This window comes from Ischnura elegans, chromosome 8 (genome assembly GCF_921293095.1).
Source record: "Ischnura elegans chromosome 8, ioIscEleg1.1, whole genome shotgun sequence".
NCBI lineage: Eukaryota > Metazoa > Arthropoda > Insecta > Odonata > Coenagrionidae > Ischnura > Ischnura elegans.
In genome coordinates, this window is record NC_060253.1 from 17,967,332 (window position 1) to 17,991,158 (window position 23,827).

Here is a 23,827-nt window from a genome sequence, read left to right on the forward strand (position 1 = left end):
TTTTATACCATATGGGTGTCTAATACTCAAGTTAATTGATATTAGGGTGGTTTCCTTTTATTTTTTTATTGCCTAAATCGAAAGATTATTACTCCTGGAGTATGTATTTCACGCATTTAGATTTTTAAATGACGATATCTATTTTTTACGATTAAATGAAAAGTGAAAAATGTTCAAGCGCACGAAAACACTACGGCTAAATATGAATGCTGGGAAAATTCTGTGTGATGTCTTTCTGGTAACCGCTACTGAAAGTGAGGTGACCTTGGGGCAAGGCTTTGAGTGCTGATACGACGCAGGATGCTAGCAGGTAGCAGAGTACCCTGCTAGCTGGTAGCACTTGGCTTTATAAGGATTATTAATACCCTATCAAATGTAGAAAACTTTCTGACCTTAGCCAGTTTTAATAGGTGATTATTAAGACATGTTTCCCTGAGCTCTGTGCCTCATGTATGCTTTGGTAATCTCAGACGATGTAAAACTCCTATCTACTCGTATAGAAATTAGGTCCCTGTGACGTCACGAGGAGTGGAATCGCATGGGCACCAATCTGGTCTTTTTCAAATGAGGATAAAATTGACCCTTGCCATTCGTCAAAACCGGTATTTCAAAAACCAAATAATTTGTATATTATGAATACACTAATGGTGAGTAACGAATCACAATCAATGCCTTTCGTTTTCTTTGATGAAAGAAACTACCCCATTGGAATAAATAGATATGTATCAAATTTAAAAAAAATGTTCTCAGCTGACCTTTGCAGCATTCTCTGGGGGGTAGCCAGGCTGTTTCCAGAGTTTTGGAAGGGGATATTCTGATTCCCAATTCTCAATTCCACCAATTCTTTGTGGTATCAAAGCCTTCATTTGATTCTGGAGGCAAAAAAACCAACTATAATGACTTAACACCTCATTGGTTGCCGTGCAAGTGACATTAAGGCATGGCATCCCATTTATTGTGTGGCACCAAGACAAATTAAACACTAAATAATACATATAGAAAGTTAAATATAAAAACAACTGTATGTCACACCAACCAAGACAGTATGTGATTATAATTTCCGGGTACTAAGAGAACATGCTCTTACCCTCTATCTGGTTTATCAGCAAACTTCAATGGGAAATCATTCCTCCCATACATGTACTTGTTTTTATCCCGGGAGGATCAAAAGCATTTTGTTTTTTAATAAAAACTTGAACAGTTGAGTGCATGATCAGTGGATTTGAATGTGGAAAAGTGTCTGAATTTGAATTCATCTTTATTAACAAGACCTCTGTATGACAAACTTCCATGCATAGAAATTTTAGGCAAACCACACCCCATCTAGAAGTCTCCCACCCTCCTAACATGCCTGTCACAAAACCTCCCTTAAGGATTTTCTCTAAGTACGAAAACTGCATGCTGCGAAGTCTGCAAAACAGGAAAAGTGTGTCTCTATAACCCAGATGGCACAGCACCCTCTGTATCTAATTCGTATCTAGATAGTATCCAATGACCAAGGGGGTACTTTCCTGCTGCGTAGCATTTTGTCAACGAATATGTTCCACTCACCACCTGTTGACAAAGCACGTACGTACGAAGCATGTCAATGTCTGCTATGAAGTGCATGCAAAGGGATACGAAGTGCACAAGAATACAGTGCTCAGATTGGTTGCTATCGATATACATTAGGTTGAAATGCAATATATATTGTAACCTGCACAATCGAAAAAATATATCAAACGCAATTGATAGCTATCGCCAGTAGTTACGCCATGATGTCTGCAAAGGACGTTAGGAATTGGAAGTTTTGAGAGTAAAATAATACCCTATCATGAATCCTAATTACTACGAAAAACTCAAACTTACATGACCACTTAAATTACTTTGCGAAAAATGAGATTCTCAAGGTTAATTCACGTATCCCCAGCATGCAGCATTCTTAAGTAGGTACTTACTTGGCAAACTTTGAAGGGTATGTCAGCCTAGTTTCAATTAGCATCTGCATCTGATTTCCTGAGACTGAATAGCGGCGGAAATTAAAAAGCAAGAGGAGAATAAGAGGTTGTGATCTATGCATGAGAATTTATTCACATAGTAAGCAACAAAATTAATTTAAAAATCAAAATCTGGAGATGATGCGGGCCCCCTTTCTCTGTACTCCATAGCAAGCTATTCTAGTAGCCTTCCCTGCCTCTGTAGATCGCACTGCTTGCTGCATCCATTTATAATGAAATTCATGAATAATGGAAACATCACTATCTTCATGAACTCCAATTTTCACCAACATAACTACAGAAATCCCTAAAATGTGGTTAAATGTAATATAAGTTCACTCGTAAACAATGTGGTCTCCAATGCTAACCGGCACAATGCAGTACTACTTGTGCTGACATCAGAGCCAATGCCATCACTTGCGATGTGGCCTTCTTTGTAGGTGGCTATGACACCATCCAAGAAAGAATATATTCCCAGGCTGGGTACAAATCTTGTACGAAGGGTATATTAGAATCCAAATACGAACTGGATACCTGTGTGTCATATGTTAATTCATGAGTTTTTACGAACTTAGGGCGTATACGATACAATTTTGTCAATAAATATGAATTTTCCAGTCCCTTTGTGTCATTTAAGTATATTTATATAGCATCATCAAAGAAAAAAATAAACAAAACCTTTTCACTAACTTCTTAAGTGCGATTTCTAGTATCTTGATGGTCAACCCATGTATCCAGATACGTAAAACTCCTGTGCCATCTGGGAGCCAATTTAACGTAAAATTATGTAGTATTTTGCATTTGAAGGTATTTTTTTCCGTCGATATTGACGTAAACTAGAGAGGAGGTTACTGAATCTTAACCACTCCACTATGAGCTTTACTTAACCCTCCAGCTGTGGAATTATTTTCTAATTTCTGATCAAAAAAATGTATTTTTTTGTCTTTGCATATACTTAAGTCAAATTATTTCATAAGTTATTTAAAAATAAAAAAATTAATTCTGAAATTAGTTTTAAACAATTTTTGAAAGGTAAAAAATTGTGTATGTTTGTAATGCGGGTTGCATCCATATTACATGAACTTTTCTTAAATCTTCTATTGTTTAGATAAAATATTGAAATTCAGTATATTACTATATAAACTATTTATGTAGTGATTATACCATAAAATTTGAAGCAATGAAAATTTTATAATTGTCCTGATACAACTCAATAGCAACCAATTACCTCAACTACAACATATTTCAACACTTCTTGAGGGCATTTACATTTTTTAAATAGTTTTATACTGATTGTGGGTATAGTAATTGGCTTTATATAGGTAACAAGATTTACAATGATTTAAAAAAAAAACAAAAAAATTCAATATTCTCTCTGTGTATGATATATTTTGAAACATGGCTCCAGGCATAGCCCAACTTCACTCTCTTTGCACCAGATTCTTGTTTCTTTCCATTTTCTCATTCCATTTTCATTTCTTTTGGAGCAGCACACTGCGCACTGCCTTCTGGGTTCCTTTGTGATGGGGTTGGGAGGAATATGACTGGCAAAATGTCTGCCAGTAAGCCAAAGAGGTGATGGGGTATTGCTGGGCCTCCCTTTTGGCGACTTGAAATTGGGATCTGCATATTCCTCAGTAGATTGTTCAATTAGTAAAAGTCTGTACTCTACAAAGTCCATATTTTTTGTTTTTGATGCTTTTTTAAATAAAATGAATGAATTCCACACTGACTGGTCCAAAAAATATCTAAATATCTTCTTGTAATCTTTTTTGTTGCTTTCTTGTAGTAGGATAATAAGAGAGTCCTTGATCGCAACGATCAACTCCACCCATCGTATTGTTATAATCACAAACCACACTAGGCTTTGGCACATCTGCACCTCTTTTCAACCTAACAACACTCGTACCAGCATCATGGATTGTATTCTTTTTTTTACGTACGGTTTTCTTATCCTGCCATTTCAGTGCCATAACCTTTCCCTGCTGAAAAGCCTGAATTTCGCCCTTCTTCAATTTAATTTCTTTGAACCCTATTGGGAGACCCTTTCTGCTGCTGTTCATGGTGCCAAATATTTCAGTTTTATGTTTTACTAACATATCTGCAAGTTCAGGAGACATATACCAATTGTCCACCGTGACGCAGTATCCTTTGTTTAAATAGCGGTCCATTAGGTGTTGAACACTCTTGCTGCTCACTGGTAGCCAATCGTACTTTTCGTTATAAACTGTATCTTTTCCAGTATAGAGCAGAAAATTGTATATGTATCCTGAATCTGACTCACACAGCACAAAAAATTTCAGTCGAAAATGCGCCCTCTTCTTTGCATTGAACATTTTCCAACCTAGCTGACCCTTATATAGGACTAAACTCTCATCTATGCTGAGAGTCTGATCTGGAATATATAATTTATGGAAAAGTTTCCTCAAATATGTACTCCATGACCTCGTAAAACTTCCAGAGTTTTGGATTTGGATGCTGGTCCTTGTTGAAGCTTTCATTATTGGTAAAATGATTATACCTCTGAAGCAAGATATATCTATCCACAGTCATCAACTCAGAAAAAAACTGGAATACGCAATACATATTTTTTGTTTGGACCAAGACCATTCCTGGCGTGGCATTTTGATAATGCCTTGCAGCATCATAATGGCAAAGAACAATCTCATCTCCTTCACTGTGACTGAAGTCCATTTCTTATGTCGAGACCTTTTCTTGGCTCTACTATTCATGATGCACTGATTAGCATATGAATTGTTCTCCCTAACAACTATCTCTAGTAAAACATCATCAAACAATAACTCAAAGCACTGCAAAGGCTTAGCATCAGGGGAAATATTTGCTATAATTCCTGATTTTTCACAGAGGGGAAACCTTTGAGGTGCTGGCGGAACCCTTTTCATATCCAATTTACACCATTCCCTGCAAGGAACATCTTCGTCATCACTGTCTTCATCCTCTTCGTCCAAACTAGTAAAATCATCTTCACTTACGCTTTCCAGATCAAGTGATTCCTCATCTGAATCCACTATCTGCATTCCTGGAGATTAGTCTTCATCTTCAGATTCCGAAGACATTATTCAAAGTGGAATACAGAAACTAGGCAAAAGAGAAATAACAATAGGTACTGTCTAAAGGACACGTGGAAAGCTTAATTTTCAACAAATAAAATTTCATTTGAGTCAGTATAAGCTAATATGTAAATTATACTCTTGCTGAAAAATACGATGATTGGTAAAGTTAGAAAACGAATAAAAATTTATGTGAAATATGATAAACTCAGGAAAAAGTTATCAAAACACAGCGAGTCCAATTGCGAGTAGGCGGCATGGAAAACTGCCATGAAATCAAATTGAGAAAAAGTGATCACATATGCCACCTAGTGCCGAAATAAAAAACTATGTGCTCACGATTACCTCCTATGTACAGGAAAACACTACACGGTAAAATAGCAGGATGAGCATAGACATAAGCTCAAAAAGCAGGCTGCATGCAAAAATCGCGGGATGCTCAAAATTTACTGGTGGTGCATGCACGTGGAAATCGCGGGATGCTCAGCTGAAGGGTTAATGCTCTGCCTTGGTGGTATGCAATACCTCTTGGCGAGGATTGGTATGCGCAGACAATTGTTAGATGATCAGAAGTAACACATTTTTTGAGCTGGTGAATGAAAAACTTTAATTGAAAAACCACCTTGAAGACAAGCATCTTTTCAATTTTTCCACAAATTACCACTCCCCACCCTCATAACTTGACCTGTGGCTTGTGCCTCACCTCTGTGGGATGAATTGGGGTGAGGAAAAGTAACATTGCTTATGTGGCGCACTGATATAAATTGACTCGCATAGTATCTCGATAGATCTAGAATTAAGTGAAACCTGGGTAGAACTCAAATAACTATCAGTGGAACTCTAGAGAGAAACACTTTTTTCTTCAGCAGTGCTTAGTTCACAATATTAAGTCAATTTAAACAAACATCACACCTTACCTTTCTTTGGAATTTTTCCTCTCTGCATATTTTATGGGGTCTCCTGTATGTTGCAGTCACTGCTTCCCCACTCTCCAAGGCAACAATATGTACTTGCTTAAGTTGGGATCCATTCTATAACAGAGGCTGAAAAAAAACATTGAACTTAAGTTTGGTATGAGTAATAATTGAAAGCATCAAATAAATCAGATACATAATATTTATCTCATAACCTAAATACTATTAGGGCTGGTTTCACCACCGAAGATAGTCTTGGTTAAATTTAAGAGTAAGCGAGATAGTGAACTACTTTTGATTTACTCTTACACTTAATTATGTACATTACTTTTGTATCAGACCGCACTTAGAAACTAACTTTGATATATTGTGAATATGTATTCTGTGCTTCATTGTTCCATTAGTTACTGTACGGAGTTAAATCATGCAAATTACAAATTGGTTTGCTCTTTTGTTTGTTGACGTCAGGATTATGAGAAATTTACCAACTTCAATTATCTCAGGGAAACCGAGGTAATAAGAAAAGTGCTTGAACGCAAACGAAAAATTACCGAGATAATAATTTTAATGGAGGTAATTTAAAACGTGGATACAGGAAATTTGTAAGGGTATGGCGAACGAATTGAATGAAATGAAACATGAAGGATGACCGAGGCGCGTTACAATACTTGTACCACCTAAATATTTTACATGAATATTTACCTATACCACAGTCTAAACGTGTTTAGACTGTGCCGATACAATACACAATGATAACCATGAACTTAAGCAGCTTGCACAATAGTATAATTAATGAATTGTCACCTGAGCAAGTGGAAAAATAAATTTGCACAGAAAATCATTGAAACTTACCCATTGAGCTTATATATGTTTCTTTACCCATTCGAAATAAGAAGAGTAAACTTCTTTCATCCCTTGCCTTCCTGCAATGGTGCCGCGATAAAGAAATAATTCCAACTTGTATGAGAGTGAAATACCACCTGAAAACTCCAAAGGCCAAGAATATTCTCAAGCGAACCAGTCTAGCTCTCCTACGTGAACGTGTTCGTGCTACGCGTATGTCACCTTTTGTGGTGGCGGAGGAATTATATCAGCTTCATTTGGAGTTTTCTGGGATATTGAATCGTGAGTACTGGGACATCGTAGATAGGATTAGTAATAGTTCATCCGTTAATACTCTCAAAGATACTACCCTCAAGCAGAAGCGCAAATTTGAAAATTTCGCATTGAGGCAGGAGAAGCCTCAGACTGAACTACCAAGTGCGGTTTATAATCTAACGAAGAAGAATTTGGCCCAAGAGACAGACTTAGTTCTTTCAAAAGGGTTGAACTTCGCAATTGCGCCTAAATACTTACCAGCGGAAGACATCATTACGGGAGCAGAGGCTGCAATACGTCTACTTCCTCCAGACAAGGCTGACAGCATGAGACATGAAATTGTGCGAGTGCTTCAACGTTCAAAAATGCCTAAATTAAATTTACCAGCTGCCGAACTACGTTACTTGAATGAATTAAAGTGCGATAACAACATCCTCGTACTTCCAGCTGACAAAGGCAATGCAACGGTCATCATCGATAAGGAAGAATATGGCAAGAAAGTTCTCTCCCTTCTGGATGACGATACTTACGAGAAACTAAATAAAGACCTGACAGCCAGAATCGAGCGCAATGTGAGAGAATTGATCAAGAGGTCTTCAATTCCCAAGGAAAATCATTGGAAATTAATGCCCTCCGCATCCAGAGCTTCACGCTTATATGGTCTACCAAAAGTCCATGAGGAAGGTACACCTTTGAGACCTATTGTAAATACGATTGGTTCGCTGACCTATAAGTTAGCTCGATATCTCTCAAGAGGCAACCAGGACTTCGTCGGCAGAATAGACTCCTTCATAAAAAACTCGGCGCATTTTATAAAGATCCTGAAAGACCTTTGAGTGACTGAAAGAGACATTTTAGTCAGCTTTGATGTCAAGTCGCTGTTCACTAAAGTTCCTGTCCCTGATTCAGTGGCAATTTTAAAAACTCTTACAGGTGATGGACCACCAGAGGACTACCCAAAATTGGTTGAATTCTGCCTTTGAAAGAATTATTTCCTATACAACGGGGAAATATATGAACAAAAAAGTGGCACGGCAATGGGTTCCCCACTTTCTCCCGTGATAGCCAATTTATATATGGAGTTTTTTGAGAAGAAGGCACTTGAGACGAGTGAAGAGAAACCATCATGCTGGTTGAGATATGTAGATGATACTTTTGTGATCTGCCCACATGGGAAAGAAAAACTTGAGGCATTCCATGTACATCTAAATACAGTACATCCAGACATAAAATTCACAAAAGAACTTGAAGAAGGAGGTTGTCTCCCTTTCCTAGATGTCCTGGTTAAAAGAAAAATGGATGAAAGCCTAGGCCATTCAGTGTACAGATAGAAGACCCACACCGACAGGTATTTGAATTCAACATCGCATCACCACCCACAACAAAAGGCCTGCGTCATTAAAACGCTAACCCACCGAGCCAAAATCGTGTGTGATGCGGAGTATATCAGTGGTGAAATGCAACACCTTATCCGGGCACTGAAAGGTAATGGTTACAGTGTCTCTCTATAAAAAGAGCGATGAAAGAAAGACACCCGTCTCAAGATGACGCCCACAAGGGGAAGAAGCCATTAATTAAACATTAACATTAAAGCCGCTAAACTTCCATACATCTCCGGGGTCACCGATAGAATCGCAAGAATCCTTCAAGAAGGCAACATTAAGACTCGCTTCTGCACGGTGAAGAAAATTCAAAATATCCTACCGTCACTGAAGGATAGCCATCCTCCCCTTCAATCTATGGGAGTGTATGAGGTTCCCTGCAGCTGCAGCAGAAGCTACGTGGGACAGAGCAAGCGTGTTATCTCCCGAAGGCTTAAAGAGCACGAAAGAACGTTAAAACTACATCAGTGGGACGCATCGGCTGTCGCTGAACATTATGCCTCCAGCCCTGGGCATAAAATAATGTTTAATGCTACACGGGTATTGGTGAAGACAGAAGAATATCATCCGCGTCTTATATGTGAATCCATCGAGATAGGGAAAAGGCCTAACAACTTTAATAGGAAGGATGGATATAACCTCCGCCGCATATGGAGAGGGTTCCTGGCCCGATATAATGACCAACGGCTACCGCCTTCCGCAAAAATTCAAAATTGGGTCAAGAATGGGTGAACGAAACATATATAAGCTCGGGATGAGAACGGTTTCCCTCCCATTCTCTTGAAAACGCTCCTATTAGGAGGAGTGAAACGTAGATTGTGAAAATGTTACCTACGCAGCAATTCCCGAAAACCACCACCAACATTACCTTTCAAGTCTCTGTGATGTCTACAAGGTTCGTGCAGATCTCAGATCAGATGGAATCCTTAGGATTCAGGCACAAGCAGCACAAGATTCACGTTTGCAGGCACAAGGAAAAGCACGAGGCAAGAATTAGGCCATTGGAAATACATGGTATTAATCATAAACTAGACGTTTGAGCGCAAGGCAGTGGAACAAAGAACAACACAATGGTGGAACCAGCAGAAAGTGGAATTGTCCGATTATTTAAATAGAATCAGCGGGAGAATTTTACGAACTTGTCTCTAAATTTAAAAAGTTAACTGAAGATTGAAAGAATATTGTAAACGAAGAAATATACATTTATGATGGAAATTATAATTCATTAAAATATACATGGCGTGCGATATATCAGGCCTGATGTGTGTGAGCTAATTTGGAGTCATAAACACCTCCTAGAGTAGAGGTCTTCAAGACCTCATGCAGTGTGAGGTCTTCAAGACATCATGAAAAGCAAGGTCTTTAAGACCTCAATCATGTGAACTCATGAAGGCTGAGGTTTAAAGACATCTCTTATATCTATTAATGTGGAGTCTTAAAGGAGTCTTATCAATGAGTTCATTTGAGACCTCTTTAAGAAATCTGTGTTGACTGGGATTATATGTGCCTTTCACCTTTTCTCGTTTATCAGAGTTTCTCATAATGTGTTTCTATCATTCATGTTGTTTCAGAAATGGGAGTGGAATGCTCACCAGAAGAAGGGTGTCTCTACAGACTAGCAAGGTGCACAATGAGAGCTGGAGGCAGTGGATTCGTATGCACGTGCAAAGAAGATTATGTGAATACCAAGAAAAATGACTGTCAAGCACGTTAGTAGTAACTTCTATCATTTTGATTTACCTAATATGTACATATCTTGTGGAAACATTTTTGTGGTCATATATGTCCATTGGGAAGACTTAAAATAATCGCTTATGATTTTGGATTGTTTTCATCTCAACTCAAATACTATCTCAGTACATCAAGATGCAGCTCACTAAAGTCCAAAGTAAAAGCTCTTTGACTGAATTTTATCGATCGTGAACATTATTGAAAAAATAAAGAAGAAACAAAAAATATAACTCACATTTAATTTAAATTATAAAAATTAACTTACACAACAAAAGGATTTCTCATACTCAAATGAATATAGGTGCATAGTTCAAATATTGACGAAAACAATGAGAATTATTAATTCTGACACACTTTATCATTTTTCATTCATCATTTGGAATTAACTGTGTCCGATTGATTTTCTGCAGCTCTGGGATCGGATTGCTCTATTAGTGCTGGTTGTACTGATGAAGTGGCAGTCTGCAGCCCAGAAGATATGAGATGCCACTGCCCCAATGGCTACCAAGTTGAGGGCCAGTATTGCAAAGCACGTACGTTTTATTTAATACATAAGAAAGCATATATATACAGTCGGATTCAAAAGTATGGCAATAATTGGAGCGATGCCACTTTTGCCACAGTTTGGAAATGGAGTTTCGGTATTTTCTATAATACCTGTAGGTTGAAAATTTGAATCACATTTCCATTTCTCGAAATATTGTTGTTATTTCATCATTGAAGGTAAATGTATGGGGGATATTTTTTTCAGTGTTTCATTCCACATGAATTGTGCAGCTCATGCTAGATAATAAATTCACCTCCAGAATTTAAATTTACTTTCTCCCACAAATAGACCAATCCGCTGAAGTATAATTTCTTACGATTAACGCAATAGCCTTTTGATGAGAGATAAGGAACATAAATTATATGAAAGATCTGCCTCAATATCACTGCAAATAATGCCACTACATGCTAAAATTAATTTTGATTTAGTGACACTAGAACTGGCTGGTTTGTTGCCGTGCCTGACTTAAGAAAACTTGTCACAAGACGCCAATGGAATCAGGGAGTGGGTTGGCACAGAGTTAAAGCAGTAAATTTACCACTGCAGTAATGTGACTGGTGCTTTGAATCTGTGTCAGGGAATAAATTTTCAAAGGCACAAAGTGGTGGGAAGAAAATTTTCTTTTCCACTTTGGTGAATTAATTCCACTGCTGTTGCTACGAAATTTGTGTAATGAAAAATTTATTTTGTTATCCGCAGAAATATTTATTTTTCTGTCTCGAAATCTCATTTCACAAAGAATATGAAACAAATTTCAGGCTGGTATTCTTCTGCATCAAATCCTTTTTCTAATTACCCCAACTGTGGGCAGAAAATGTAGGTACTTCTGCAGATCGGTCAATTTACTAGAGGAAGTAAATTGAATGAGAACTCACCCAAAATGGCTGCAAATGTACCTTTTATGTCTACAACTTTTCCCTAATCTGCAAAATAATAGCTGACCTTGAATAGATCATGAATATTTGAGAACTACATGAGAAATGTTTGAGATCATTTATCATTTAAGATTTGAAAAATATTTGAGATCATGAATACATATATAATAAGGCTTCATAGCTTTTATTTTTCAAGTGGTTCCAATAAGGGCTTCTTTTATATCATAATTTAACTGCTCTGTATGCAGTTTCAATTTTTTCAAATGTTGCACCTCAAGTGCAGAACTTTAGATTCAACACGTGCCACGTTACGTGGACGCAAGTGGACGTGGGATGTTTGCTCTCAGAGTATTAGTCGATATAACAATGGATATAGTTTCTTTCCAAGAATGAATGTGTACAGCTGTTGTTGGTATCTATGGTAAAACATTGCCCAATTTTTATGATGATTTAAAACTACCAATTGGCATACACGGGGTTATTCTCATATTCAACGAGTAAGCTGTGTGAAAGAAGAAATGACTTAGCTTAAATTTTCCTTTTTATATACTTATGACAAATCGCGGGAGAATGACGCTGCTTTTATGCAGTTGTTTGATGGAAATCTATTAGCCATTGTGATTTTCATTTGTATGGTATTGTGGCAATGTAGTGCTCATTTCCTTGATTTGAAATGTGGAAAAAGTTCAGGAAGGCAATCCTACGAGGACTTCTGAAAGTAATTGTGAATATGACAACTTTTCCATGGATCACAATTACTCCAATTTCTATTACATATTTACTACCCTAGTTAGCTCATTCATTTTTTGTGGTTTCTTCAGAAACATACTAAATAAGATCTACTTCATTCACAAGCTAAAATTTGGTTAGGGAACTGAAACAGCACTGCAAAATAAGGGCTCAGAATTGAGGTTCTTGGTACTAAAAAATTATTATGTCTATGAAAAACATGAAATAAATGTCCTTGAAGACATGATTTTTAATTGTTTTGACCTGCCTATGTGTTTTTGAAGTATGGTCCTCCACAATCAGGTCTACCCTGTAAGTACATCCCACCAGCCAGATCCCAAAGTTAAAGATTTTGCAAACATTCAGGTTGAATTTACATAGAGACACAGCTGAGGAGAATAAATCACTGCTACCAAGACCGTTTTCACAATAAACAGTGATAAATATATCTATTAAGGTTGTATTGAAGAAGTTAAAATTTTATCTAATTGTAAGTAATTTTATTGTTTTCTGATGGGTGAGGATGACCAACAAATATTGAGCATATGCAACCCACGTGCCACCCAATATGTCTGCCTGGGGTGGCACATGCTCACTCTTGGTGTAGTATCCCAGAAACCGAAGGGCAGAAATGAAAGATATTTGAGGTGACATGCTACAAATGTCTAACAAGTGGGTTGTTAAAAACAAAAGAGTGATAGAATAATCCAAGACTGACATCATCTTCAGTTATGTCCGAAAAACACCCAAAAATACCCAAATGTCAAAACTTCAAAGTGCGATGCGGCACATTTTCCCATTATCCAATGGATAGTTTACAAGATTTATTTTCTCACCAAATGGAACAAAAGTGGGGGGCATCCCAAAAGAAATTTGAAAACTTTAAAATAAGGACCACTCTAATGACTCACACATTTACCTCTACTTCTTCAGATTTTGCCTCTACCTTGTGTATTTGGATCATCAAAATTTTCAGTTCACTTGTGGAAAAGGATTTATTTGATTATTTTATTTATTGACTGGAAATTTATACAGACTTTTTATATGATTTCAGCCCTTTTTTACGGCTTTGTGAAGATTTTATTGACTACAATCTAGGAGGTCTACGTGTCATGAATGGATTCTGTCTCTTTTAATTATCTCTTTTAAAAGAGCCAATTGGCTCTGCTCTATTAGGATAGGTAGTGGAGGAACTATTTACTGTATTATTAAATGCAGTTTACCATTAACTTGTGTGAAATTAATCGTTATGTCATGAAGTAAATGTGGGAATGTAATATTTACATATGTTGGCTGCCTAAAACTTGAGAATTAACTGCATTTCATGGAAGTAGTTAGTCATTTTTCTGTGAAATAAGAATGATAAAGAAAATAATTGTTAATAAAGAAAGTGCTATTAAAACTACATTTTACAAAGACACAAGTTTAAGAGATAAGATTTCTGAGGCCTTATATATTTTCTAAAATTGACCTCCATATCTATTGCTAAAAAGTACCTTTGAGAAATAGAGGTAAAGGGGTTATGTAGCAACCAGCCAAAACTAATGTGTATTCACACTTGAATGCTGGAGAGTATAACGTTTGCTAGGGATGTACGTACGGGTAAACATGATGTATGAGAACGTTTTATTTAGTCAATTCTGTATGTCCTCTGTATGTATTATTCTTTTCCACAGCATTGAATAAAATGTGTACAAAACTTGGACAGTGCATCAACAGACTTGCTGAGTGTGGTAATGACTCGCTATGCCATTGTAGAGAAGGTTACGTGCTGGACAAAGATGACTGGACTTGCAAAGCCCGTAAGTAGAGAAACTGAGCTTGCAATGTAGGTGTGTAAACAGGGTAGATTATTTTCTTTAAGTAGAATTTCATTCACTCAATGGTGCTTCTGTGGTGCAGCATGTTGGGCAGTTTCCTTGTGGTATACATATATGAATTTTGTCAATACATACTCATTGAAGATGAAGGTTGCTTTCTTAGTTTATGCCACTAGTGGGATCTGGATTTAGCATCTTATCGAGTAGTAATATGTGTAGAGTTATTGAGATATACAGGTCATTTTCTAACTCTTGAGTCAGAAATAAATTTAAAATTGCGTTTTTACATGATGGCATTAATTCACAAGAAGCATTTTCAGATTCAGGTTTTCTATTTTTTTGGTGTAGATTGCATCAGTGACTCAGAAATCTTAATGCATCACTCACTCTTGCCAATGCAATCTTATTTCTCTGTGAAATAGCTCAGATACAAAAGACTAATGATAGGTAATGAATGCAAAGATGGAAATTGATGACCTTCATCCTTCACTTTCTGATATAATGTGTGCCTAATAAGCAATTTTCTGGGAATTATGAGCACTCATCTTACCAAGCTTTCACTTTGCTTGTCATCTACTCTTCACTTTCTGAAAGTAATCATTGTTGTTTGGCTCAAACCTACCTAAAGTGCATATATAGTCAAAAGGCACAGTGTGAGCAAGTGTCCCCACGTGCACAACTTCACCAAGTGTCAATAATGAGGGCTGCAGTCACAGTCCAAATGGTTGAAGGAAATGAGAAACTGGAATTGTTATCATAGATGCCATTCGAGTACATATAATGAAAAATGATGTGGTATACCATTCTTGACTCCTCCCTCCAACCATGTAGGAATATGCTAGATATCTTACTTACCCCATTCCTTCTCTTCGCTCCTACAAAAGACCCCTGATGATATTTTTCTCTACTCCCCATTAAATTGTGGATTGTTAGTGAAATACATTATTTTTCAGTACTAAGTAAATATGCACATAGTTTTTAATTTCAGTGGAATAAAACTCATTCAATTGTGCTGCGTAAACCTTGTGTCTCCTTAAAAAAAATCCAAAAAGTAACACCAATGCATCTTGTAGCTTACACTTGTAGTTGTGTACTTTTTAAAATTGTAACTGGTTCTTGTACAGTGGAACCTTGATCTATCGTTTTTCAGGGGGATGGATGAAAAAAAAACCAATGTGGGAATGTTTGACCAGGTTGCCTATGTGCCAGGAAACGCTGGATTTTTTTTTGCGAATTATGGATTTTATTAACTCTCCAGCGGGCGCGCTGTGGCACGAAGTGCAACATTGTGCCGCTTCGGCCTCATGTTATTAATAGTAGTTGGTCAGTGAAACAAACGCACCAATTATTCCAACAAGGTCATGAATGTACGCTTCTTAATTCAAGTTTTTCTTATTAATATCAGTGGAAAACTAAGTGTTGCACTGAGTGCCACGCGCGCCCGCTAGTGTCAGAGAATATGGTGCGCCTGCTGAAGGGTTAATGAATTCAAACAATATTTTAGCTGATTAAAGGATTATTAATACTTTATCAAACCACTTTGGCCATATTATTGATTTGACTTATATCTCTTTCAAATATCCTAAAGGAACACGCCACCTTGCTAAAAAATGTTTCCACCCACTCGGCATTTTCACTGCTATTATGGATTTCTGTCTGATTTAAAAATTCTTCACTATCAAACGCCATTTAAAGTACATGTATTTACGAGAGCAATATGCATGTTATGCCTAAAACAGCCGCTTTCGCCGATGCAGTGATTGGTTGTGAGATGGATCAAAAAGGCCAAAAATATTTTATTATTTGAAATGTTCCTTTCTAGCAATTAAATTTAATATGTTTGAGGTAATGTGCAAAGCGTTAACAATGTTGCGTTAATCATCAGCGGCACGCCCTTCATCCCACTTTTATTTTCACCAGGTATCTTGCTCTACCCCCACCCCTGCCATCCTCTGCTAACGGACAACCCGAGGCTCTCTGCAATATTCACGTGCTTCTAGCCCGGATTCTTTTCTTTGTCTTCAATTATTTTAAGTCCATATTTTAAAGTTCTCACTTGTTTCTTCGGAAGGGCCATGGTCCGAAGACGAATAAAAATAAAACTAATAAAAATGAAACTGGACTTTATTGAACCCACACGGAAAACACTCGCCGGTTTTAACTCAACTCACCCTGGAAAGTACTGAACCACTCGTATGAGATGAAGTTCGGCACCAATGCTATAGCGTAGGGCGTAAGCAGAGCTTACTGCAGAGGGTAAAACATAGGGGGGGAGGCGAGTGCTGAATGGAGGGGGATAGGATCTTGGGAAATGCGCTAATGTAACTATCCCACGGCTCTGAGCTTCTCCATCTAGTATTTCAATCTCCTGGGGAAGATTCAAACTGTGCCTGTCATAATTAGCCACAAATAACGCGTTGTAAACACTTCGTCTCATTTTCGTCAAACGATCAACGCGGGAAAACGATACTTCTGGGAAAGATGGATGCAGAAAAAAATTACAATGTCTTTATGGAACTTACCTAATTTGGGACCAGGAGCGGCGAACGATGAATGCGGGAAAACGATCAATGCGGGAACGATAGATCGGGGTTCCACTGTAACTGTTTAGAAAAATTTGGAAGTAACTATTACTGGGCTGTTTCATTTTTTTAGTACTTTACTTAGGTAATTTTATTTATAGATTTTGACCTCTTTGCTCTTTCAATAGCATTGAAGAGTGTATGCACACCGACTGATGGCTGCATTGTACCCTTGGCAGAGTGCACGCTAGCTGAGTACTCTACCATTTGCCTATGCAAGGAGAATACCACTTACAACCCTATGGAGCAATCGTGTTCTGGAGGTAAGACTTGACCATGATTAAAGCCAACTTTTTCTGAGGAGATATTGTGGAACAGCATATCAAATGATAAACAAAAGATATCGCACTGCCCCCTTAAATTTATATCACATCTCTACTACATGTACATATTTCGATTGTCTTGCAGTTACTGATACATTGATTTTGTTAGCATCTTTTGGAGTAGTAATATGAGTAGAGTTATGGAAATATACAAGTTATTTTCTAATGCTGATTTAGAAATAAATTAAAAATTAATTTAAAAAAAATTGTTTTTTGACATGCATTACCTTATATGTCTGAATATAGTCCCCCCTTTTTTTCCAAAAATGCCCATGGTAAAAGTAAAAGGGGGGACAATATTCAAACGCATTTTTTTTACTTTTCCCCAAACCTAAGCCTCAAAATGAGGGGTGGGGGACTACATTCAGAGGGGGACTATATTCGGAGAAATGCGGTAATTCATAAGAAGCATTACATCATCATCAGGTTCTGACACATTTCTATTCCTGGCGTCATAATCATTGCGCTACGTTTAAGTTCTCCCTATGGACTGTGCCCAACAGTGTCAATTATGGTTCTATCTTCAGTATCGGTGCAACATCGTATAGTAAGCTTCAATACTGTGAAATCATGGTGACCCACTTATTACCAATGGTAAATTGGCCGTGTTATAAGTCCTCTTCCAACGAATGTTCGACTTTAAGCCATACGAACAACTTTGAAAGATTCAAGCGTGCCCAAAATTTCAAATTTGGCGCCTATGGAGTTGGCCAATGCGACATGATGTGGCAATGCCTTTTTAAGATTACGAACTGAGCTGTTGAATTTGGCAACACCGCATTAGCGGAAAAGGTAGCCCTATCCATCCTAGGGTGGTCCGATTCTCTTCCTGCAGAAAATGTTGCAAATCCATCACGAATACTTTGCTGAAGAGCCTTAACCAGAGACAAAAACACTTAAGTCCTGTGAAATATCAAAATATCTGTTGCGCTTCATCCCTTTCATGTAAGTAGCGGTGTTTGGAAAGCTAATGCCAAATCAGAGAGCACCAAAAAAGTACTTCCTAAAATAATGAAAAATAACTTTTAGGCAGTTATCTATGAAAAGCAACAGGCAGTTAAAGAAACATAAGACATGCACTAATCGTTGAAAGAAACTTTTATTTCATGATAATGTGACAGAGTTTCACCATTTCTTTGGTTTCACGAATTCGAATTCACAGCAAAACAGTCTGCACACAATTCACATGTGAGATTGCGAATTGGTTCCGCTTCCAACACACAAACAAGCTACAATGAATTTCAATGATATAGGTAAATCCACAAACGATATACTAGCACACACCATAAAAATATAGTGGGAAAAAGGCAAATGCAAATATCAAAAAGTGGAAGTCACTACCATTCTTATATTCATCACATATAACTTACAATCACAGAGCTTGTTATGATGAAAACTACTATTTATTCACTGATTTAAAGCCTTAAATTAGCCCACGCAAGTGGCACAGGTGGCTTTAATTACTGTTACTCGTTGATACTGTTGATATATGTACTAGAAAAACAAACTTGACACTCAGCTTTTATCTTGATAACTTGATCGTGACATATGTTATATCTATGGTGAACAATGGAGGTGAACACGCCACTGACAAATACTGTCAGACATTTATCGATAGCAAAATAGCACTGTTTACAATTCAATCACGTTGGATCACTGATAATTATAACTCTTGGCCGATATTTTTCAACCTTGTCGAACTTTGTGCATTACAACTGTGATGGCACTGTGCCATGTGCACTGTGATTATCAGCAGTAGATTAACGGGAGCAGCCACGTTGAAAATGACACTATTTTGGCACAAAATATGTTCGTAGAAATCTCCAAGCAGCGAGCAAAAGTTTTATTTGCTGGTATTCACCTCATAATACAAGCACAGGCAACACTAAGCGATGAATTTTCTGGTAACTACGAAGAAGTGGATGAAGTTAATGTATATATGTAATTTATAGCATAGTGGACATAAGAAAATATCAAAATTGCTCTAATTACATAAATGAATGAGGTGTTGTCGATAAAATTAACTTACAATCAATGTATCCAACCTACAACGGCCGAGGCTCAGACTTCTACATTGATGTTATTTAGGTATTATAAAATTTTTTGTTTCACTGCTCCAGTTTTATATTTTATGCACATACTTAGGTATCTATATATGTATATAAAAGAAAGTCGAAAATCGTGTTAGTTAGAACACTTATAACTCAAGAACGGCTGCACCGATTTTAGTGACATTAGGCTCTTTGGATTCGTCTGAGCTCCGGATAACATACAGTGGAACCTCGTTAAAGCGAGTACGGGCTATAGCGACACCCCCGCTATTACGAGAGATAGCCGATGCACCGTCAATTGACCCTATAATAAGCGTGTTAAAAATTCGTTTTTACGAGACCCTTTCGGTGTTGGCTCTCGCCATAGCGAGGGTTTTACCGCCGGAAGACTTTCATCAAGACTCCTTAACCTCTGTAATTGCTAGCGATCTGTTAGAAATGAAGTTAATGGAGTGCTCAGTCTCAAATTTATGTGGTAAACTGTCGTTCGATAAATATAATGATTGACGAAACAATGCTTTGCGTGATTTTTATTCAGTGCGGCGCTTATAAATTGTTTGAATAGTTATTATTTGAGTAAGAAAATTTAGTGATGCAAAAAAACATCGCCTTTCGTCTGGATTTATGCTTACGTTTATCGGATAGATGTTTATCTGTCGCCGCACCACTCCTGTTCCTGTATATCTGTTCGCAGCAGGTATATTGGCTATTGTTTGCTCCACCTCCGGTAAAGCGACAATTCGCTATAGCGAGTGTTTATTAGTGCACCATGGGGTGTCGTTATATCGAGGTTTCACTGTATAGGACATTAAAAAATAGGAAAAGTTCACAAAAAAAATTCAACTTTATCTTAGAGATATGTTTTTAGGAGTTGATTGTTAAGACGGTCAAAAGAATAAGATTTTTTTTCATTTTTACTAATGTATTGACTGATCTTTTAAACAATATTAAAAACATTTTAATGTTCAAACATGCTGAAAACGTTAAAGTAATTTTAAAATAGTATTAAAATAATTGAATTAGAGGCAAGCTCAGCTCGAATTGAGCTGTCAACAAACACATAACTACCGTGTGTGTAAACAAATCTCCAAGCAATTGTTGATTATCAGTAAAGTCCGTGTACTCTGCATGAATTCAAATCTTTTAACTTTGTAATAAACGAAGACGAAGTCACCAACTATCTATCTGAATATTTAAAGTCCTTGGACGCACCTGGCTTACCATGGCACGATTTACAGCTAAAGGTAGGCTCTGTGTTCATGATCTTTCGAAACCTAAACCAACCAAAACTATCCAGCGGAACGTGTTTGGTTATTAAAAAAACTGATAATGAAAGTGATTCACGCCACTATACTCAAAGGAAAATTCAAATATGAGGAAGTTCTCAATCCGAAGATTCCATGATCCCAACTTATATGCCCTTTTGAGCTTAAACGTATTCAATTTCCAATTCGTGTTGCATTCGTGATAACGTTTAACAAATCGCATGGTCAGTCTTTCAGTTTTTGAGATTTTTGTTCTCATGTGTCAGTGAAAACCCATGATTTTCTCATGGTAAATAATATGTGGTATATTGTATGCTGTATTTCTTCCTTCGCTTCAAGGGCGCAGCTAGGAATTAAGGATAGGCGCAGCTAATGCTGGCGGGTCTGTAGGGTATAGAAAACTCGCCAAGGTAAGCGAGAGGTGTGGGGGCCCTCCCCAGACTCTTTTTAGGATAAAAGGTTCAAAATGGTAGGTTTTGCGGCTGTGTGAACAGTTAAATATTTTGTGACTCATCCGTCCCCCTAATATTAATAACCAAATGTTTTATAAAAAGATTCTCTGAGCTTTTGGGGGGGTTTCAACCCCCATAACCCCCCTTGCTGCGTCCCTGCTTCGCTTCGCTATTTTTATTTAGCTTCATTCGCTTTATCTTGCGCCTGATAACAAAAAAAAACTGTTGTTTATCAGAAGGCGCTTGACGCAAGACATTAAACCCGAATGTGTAGGGCACACCGCATGCAGCACGTTTACGCAGTGCATTTTTTCCGAACAGAGATACTATAACTGGCGCGCCTAAAGTCATTTGATACGAATGCTGCTTCATAGGGGCTTTTCTTACACTATTTTGAGCATCAGTCAAGCGTCGGTCTAGCATTGCGTTAACCTACCCCGTGAACGAGCCAAGTTTACGCTACGGACTTAGACCTAAAAACATTTTTTTACGGTTATTAACACAAATAGCCAACAACTGAATGCGTATAATTTTTATTTCATCAATATTTTCTCATTTTATTTATAATAAATCAAATATGATTAAAAGGATCCAGCCGCTCTTTATTTATAAATGGTGCTACTAAACTATAAGTTCATTGAATGTTAGGCGGTACGAAGTTCGCCGGGTCAGCTAGTTATTATTATGAATAATACAAAATAAGGGGGCTTCCGAGCCTCTATTGTCAGATATTTTGCTTTAAATTGAAAATAACCAACATGTCTCTAAAATGAAGGTCTCACAACTGCTGGCAACTCATACAAACAATCATAACAGCACACAGCGTGGTCTGGAACGTGTCGTACTACCTCCTGTGTTGAATCTCCAGCATCAGGGCTCGTTACCTTAAGAAGGCATTGGGTGTGGCATTGAGGAACTTGCACTTTGGGCACTGTCTGAACAAAGTACATATCAATTAATCTGTTGTGAAGTTGGGAACGGGTCAGCGTTTTGCCTATTCTTCCTTCCCATGGACCGCAAATTTTTTAATGCTCCAACCATGTCACACGCCAGCGAGATCATTTCGTCTCAGTCATGAGTTAATGCAACATTGTAATGCAGTGTTGCATTCTGCAGGATAACAGCACTTTTCGATGCCTAGCATAGGTTTGTCAACTTACAAGCTAGGTCTCGGAACGCATTTTGTTCATTTTATTGAGGATTTACTGCATTTTTTCATAATTTAATGACTTATATTATTCACATGACTCTTAAACTATTCCGCAGTGCGACTTTAAGTACCTTCGTGAGATTGAAGAGAATAGGAATTTTGGCAAGGTATGTTTTTTTGCAGTGGTTCTTAAAATAAATGTTCTTACAAAGATTGTTATTACAAATCTCTGGTTTTTCGGTCCTGTGAACTTCATAATAACGAGTTTACTGTACATTAATTATAAGGAAAAGGATGGTGAATATCTAAATGCTATAATGGCAATCAGATATCTGTGTAATGATGCTTCTTGACACCCTTGGGAATAAAAAAAGATATTATAAGGAAACTGTAATTCTGTCTTGAAGATTTATGTTTTATTTGGCCAGCTTATATCACTACCAAAAGGATAAAATGAAGGGAATGAGAGCAAGAATTTTCACAAAAAAATTACATATCCATTTTTTAAATTTTCATTCTAGGTGCCAGACATATAATATACCTCGTTGTTACCCTTCTATCTACATCTGTGGCTGTGTTGCTTTCCTGATCCATCAAAAGCATCTAGCATCAGTTATCTTAAAAATTACGAGTGCCATGGAGGGAAATCTGACAGTATTGCCTATGATCTTGACATTGTTGTAGCCATGACACTGGCCCACATGAATTATTTTGTAGGCCATGATATTATTGCAGGAAATATCCTTTTGATAAATTTCTCCCTTATTTTTTATGAACTGAAATATGATTATTTAAATGTTTGCACTTGGTAGTGATTTTGCTGTTTCTGTTTTTACATGAGAGAATGATATATTCTGGAACCTGTACTTATTTAAGCTCTTAATGATGTATCATTAATATAATACTCTACTTATTCTATCTATCAGTTTTAGTTAAGCCTTTATCTGATTAATTACATTCTCTTTTCATGAGAGAGTTAAAAAATTCCAAGCAAATGACATGCAGAGTCAAAAAATGAATCCAGTCCTTAAAATGGCATCACTCACCCCTACGAGATGCATTTTTGGTGGGCAAACTAATGATGTAAAGCTTGAGTCAGTTGTTGAGGAAAACCAATACCAAGAAACTTGTACTTTGTATTCCTCTGTAAATAAAGACAAAAAATATCCTGTATGACACCCACAGATAATGGATATGATTGTCCGCCCATGAATGAGATTGAAGGGCTCATTGAATGCATCATCTTTCATACATTGTCCTTTTATCATCCATTCTCCACACGCGATGCAAAGTTGATGATCCCTTTGTGCGTGGAATGTGACTAAGAAGAAATACTGACACTTATAGCCAGGTTATCTTTCTAAATTCGGCTGACGTTTCGAAATCCAAGTTGCGTTTCATCGTCAGGACTGATAGTGGTTGGATGAAGTAGGTCAGCTTTAACATTGTTTGTCAGGTGTCACATGATTGGTCAGGAGTCAGCCAACCAAATTCTCCTAAGGGCCAGTGTCCACACATTGCTAAGTGAATACCCTGCGTCACAGTTGAGGGTATTCCTTGCGAGCTGTGGATTCTTTTGTCAGTCTTTCAAAGAATTTTTTACCTCACAGCACAGAATCTTGACCTGCCCCTCTTAACTTTATGTTTGGGTTTGATGGCATGTCCTGCCTCTGTGCATTTGTCTCATTGGCCAAGCCTGAAGTGCCTCCTATGTACCTTAATTCTCTTTGTGATGGTTCTTCCCTTTCCCCAACTTCCCGCATTCACATGATGGACCCACTGAGTTCCAAATACACAGGGATCCCTGGCTTTTACCAATTGGTCTCTTGAGTGAGGAGGAGGGTCTGAAGATGGTGAAAAT

At 37.4% G+C, this 23,827-nt stretch overlaps 1 protein-coding gene across 1 annotated transcript in view; it reads left to right on the forward strand.

Annotated features, from left to right (window-relative positions):
• LOC124163752 (neurogenic locus Notch protein-like) overlaps positions 1-23,144 on the forward strand; it is a 117,276-nt gene extending 94,132 nt beyond the window's left edge. The window contains exons 24-28 of the mRNA XM_046540832.1: positions 10,013-10,150; positions 10,583-10,705; positions 14,000-14,125; positions 16,854-16,988; positions 22,488-23,144. Of these exons, the coding sequence (XP_046396788.1) occupies positions 10,013-10,150; positions 10,583-10,705; positions 14,000-14,125; positions 16,854-16,988; positions 22,488-22,555 (590 nt within the window). The 3' untranslated portion in view covers positions 22,556-23,144. The remainder of the gene's footprint in view (positions 1-10,012; positions 10,151-10,582; positions 10,706-13,999; positions 14,126-16,853; positions 16,989-22,487) is intronic.
• Positions 23,145-23,827: the final 683 nt, after the last annotated feature.